Source organism: Diaphorina citri, unplaced genomic scaffold (assembly GCF_000475195.1).
Source record: "Diaphorina citri unplaced genomic scaffold, Diaci psyllid genome assembly version 1.1 scaffold6240, whole genome shotgun sequence".
In the NCBI taxonomy this organism is placed as follows: domain Eukaryota; kingdom Metazoa; phylum Arthropoda; class Insecta; order Hemiptera; family Psyllidae; genus Diaphorina; species Diaphorina citri.
Window position 1 is genome coordinate 1 of NW_007383616.1, and position 1672 is coordinate 1672.

Here is a 1672-nt window from a genome sequence, read left to right on the forward strand (position 1 = left end):
ATAATAGTAGTAGCCTACTGCTGGAGTAAAGGGGCTTTTCAGTCCTATGCGAGCAGTATAAATAAGCACTATTATTATATATAAAAAAAAGAGGGTTAGTCTTAGCTAGGCTTGCCAAACGTCCCGAATTGGCCGGGACAGTCCCGAATTTCAGGGGGTGTCCCGGCGTCCCGTTCAGTTTTTCACTTTGGGGCGTTTTGTCCCGAATTTCCGTTTTTGTCCCAGAAAAAATTCGGGACGCGTTTTTTAACTTTAAAATTAGGTTCTAACCTCTATAAATCAGAATTTGTTCTTAACTTGTTTAAATTTGTCATGCTTTCATCAGTTTGCTCTTCCACTTTGCTGCTAAACCTCGATTCCATCGTATAACTTCTCACTACTCCATACTCGCGCCAAATCGTAATCCTAGCCGTGGACTCTTTGCTTCGCTCGATCTTGTAGTGCGAGGATTTGGGGTCGAACGACAGGGCGCATTGCTCCAGAAGACGGGATAGCATCTGAGGAAACAAGGGGAGATGAAAAAGTGAGTGCACATTGCTTCCTATTTTTTTGTGTGAACTGAGAAACTGAGCCCCCAAAAAATAGTCATAAAATGAAGTTGTTAGTATCAGAAAAATCTTTTTTGAACAAATTGATAGGTGAAAAATCGAAAGTGGCCTATGACAAACAGACGCCATTAGTATTAAAGCAGAAAAAAATAAACAACATAGGAAAATGGATACCTTAAGGAAATAGGAAATCTTAAGGAAAAAGGAAACCTTCATCATTTAGGAACGACTGTGCATTCGGCCCTAAATCTCCCAACACTTGGACAGTCAATAACAACTATTTTCTCGATTTCACTAATTCTTTCTCTCTTTCTGAGGGTATCACGTCTACCTTGTAAGCGCTAGGTCGTGGGTTCGATTCCCGTCAGAAGCGGATTTTATCCTGAATGGATAAGGTTCGTTCTTGGAACGGCTGGCTTTCTCCTATCCTGTCTTTCTTCTTAGGCTTTGTTTAAGCTTTGGAGGTGCATTTATTGTTTATTTATATTGTTGTCAATAAAGTTAAAGTTCAAAGTTCTCTCTTCGCTTTCGGAACGATAAGACCATAGCAGTTACAGTTCCCTCTGTCAAATCTATTTCAAAAAATCTCTTTTCTTTTAATTCTAGTATTCTTTTCATTTAATTTTCAATTCTATTCTATTAAACAAACTTACTCTGAATTCTACTTGATTCTCTACTCGACATTTATCACTAGATAGCCACGATTCTTGACTGGAACAACCATACAGGAAAATGTTCTTCTTGAGAGAATGTCCGTGGAAGTCACAGTAAAAATACGGGGTCTTCTTGAGAACACGCGTGCAGAATTCGATCAGACCCTGTAAGAAGAGGACAGGATTTTGTTTGACCCTATAAAATATATAGGATTTTATTTTAGGTAGATAATTTAGCTATGTTTTTCATTCCGACGCGGTTATGATGCGAACCCAACGCGAAATGAACGCGTGTTTTGCATTTCACTTCCCCTCCTGGTGTATCTCTTCGAGTGAACGCCGCGTCTTAAATTCCGGAAGCGACTCTCGATTAGCATCAAATACAAAATTATTTTGTAATTTCTCCGCTAGATGTCATGTTCGTCATGTTTTTCAAAGTATAAAAATAAATAAAATATTTTATTTTTCTCC

The 1672-nt window shown here is 38.5% G+C and overlaps 1 protein-coding gene across 1 annotated transcript; it reads right to left on the reverse strand.

Annotated features, from left to right (window-relative positions):
- Positions 1-351: 351 nt before the first annotated feature.
- LOC103521900 (cytosolic carboxypeptidase 1-like) lies at positions 352-1366 on the reverse strand (the record flags this gene model as incomplete). The annotated part of the gene is made up of 2 exons (XM_008487004.1): positions 352-497; positions 1202-1366. Coding segments are annotated over 2 exons (311 nt in total), but the record flags the coding sequence as incomplete, so codon positions are not given.
- Positions 1367-1672: the final 306 nt, after the last annotated feature.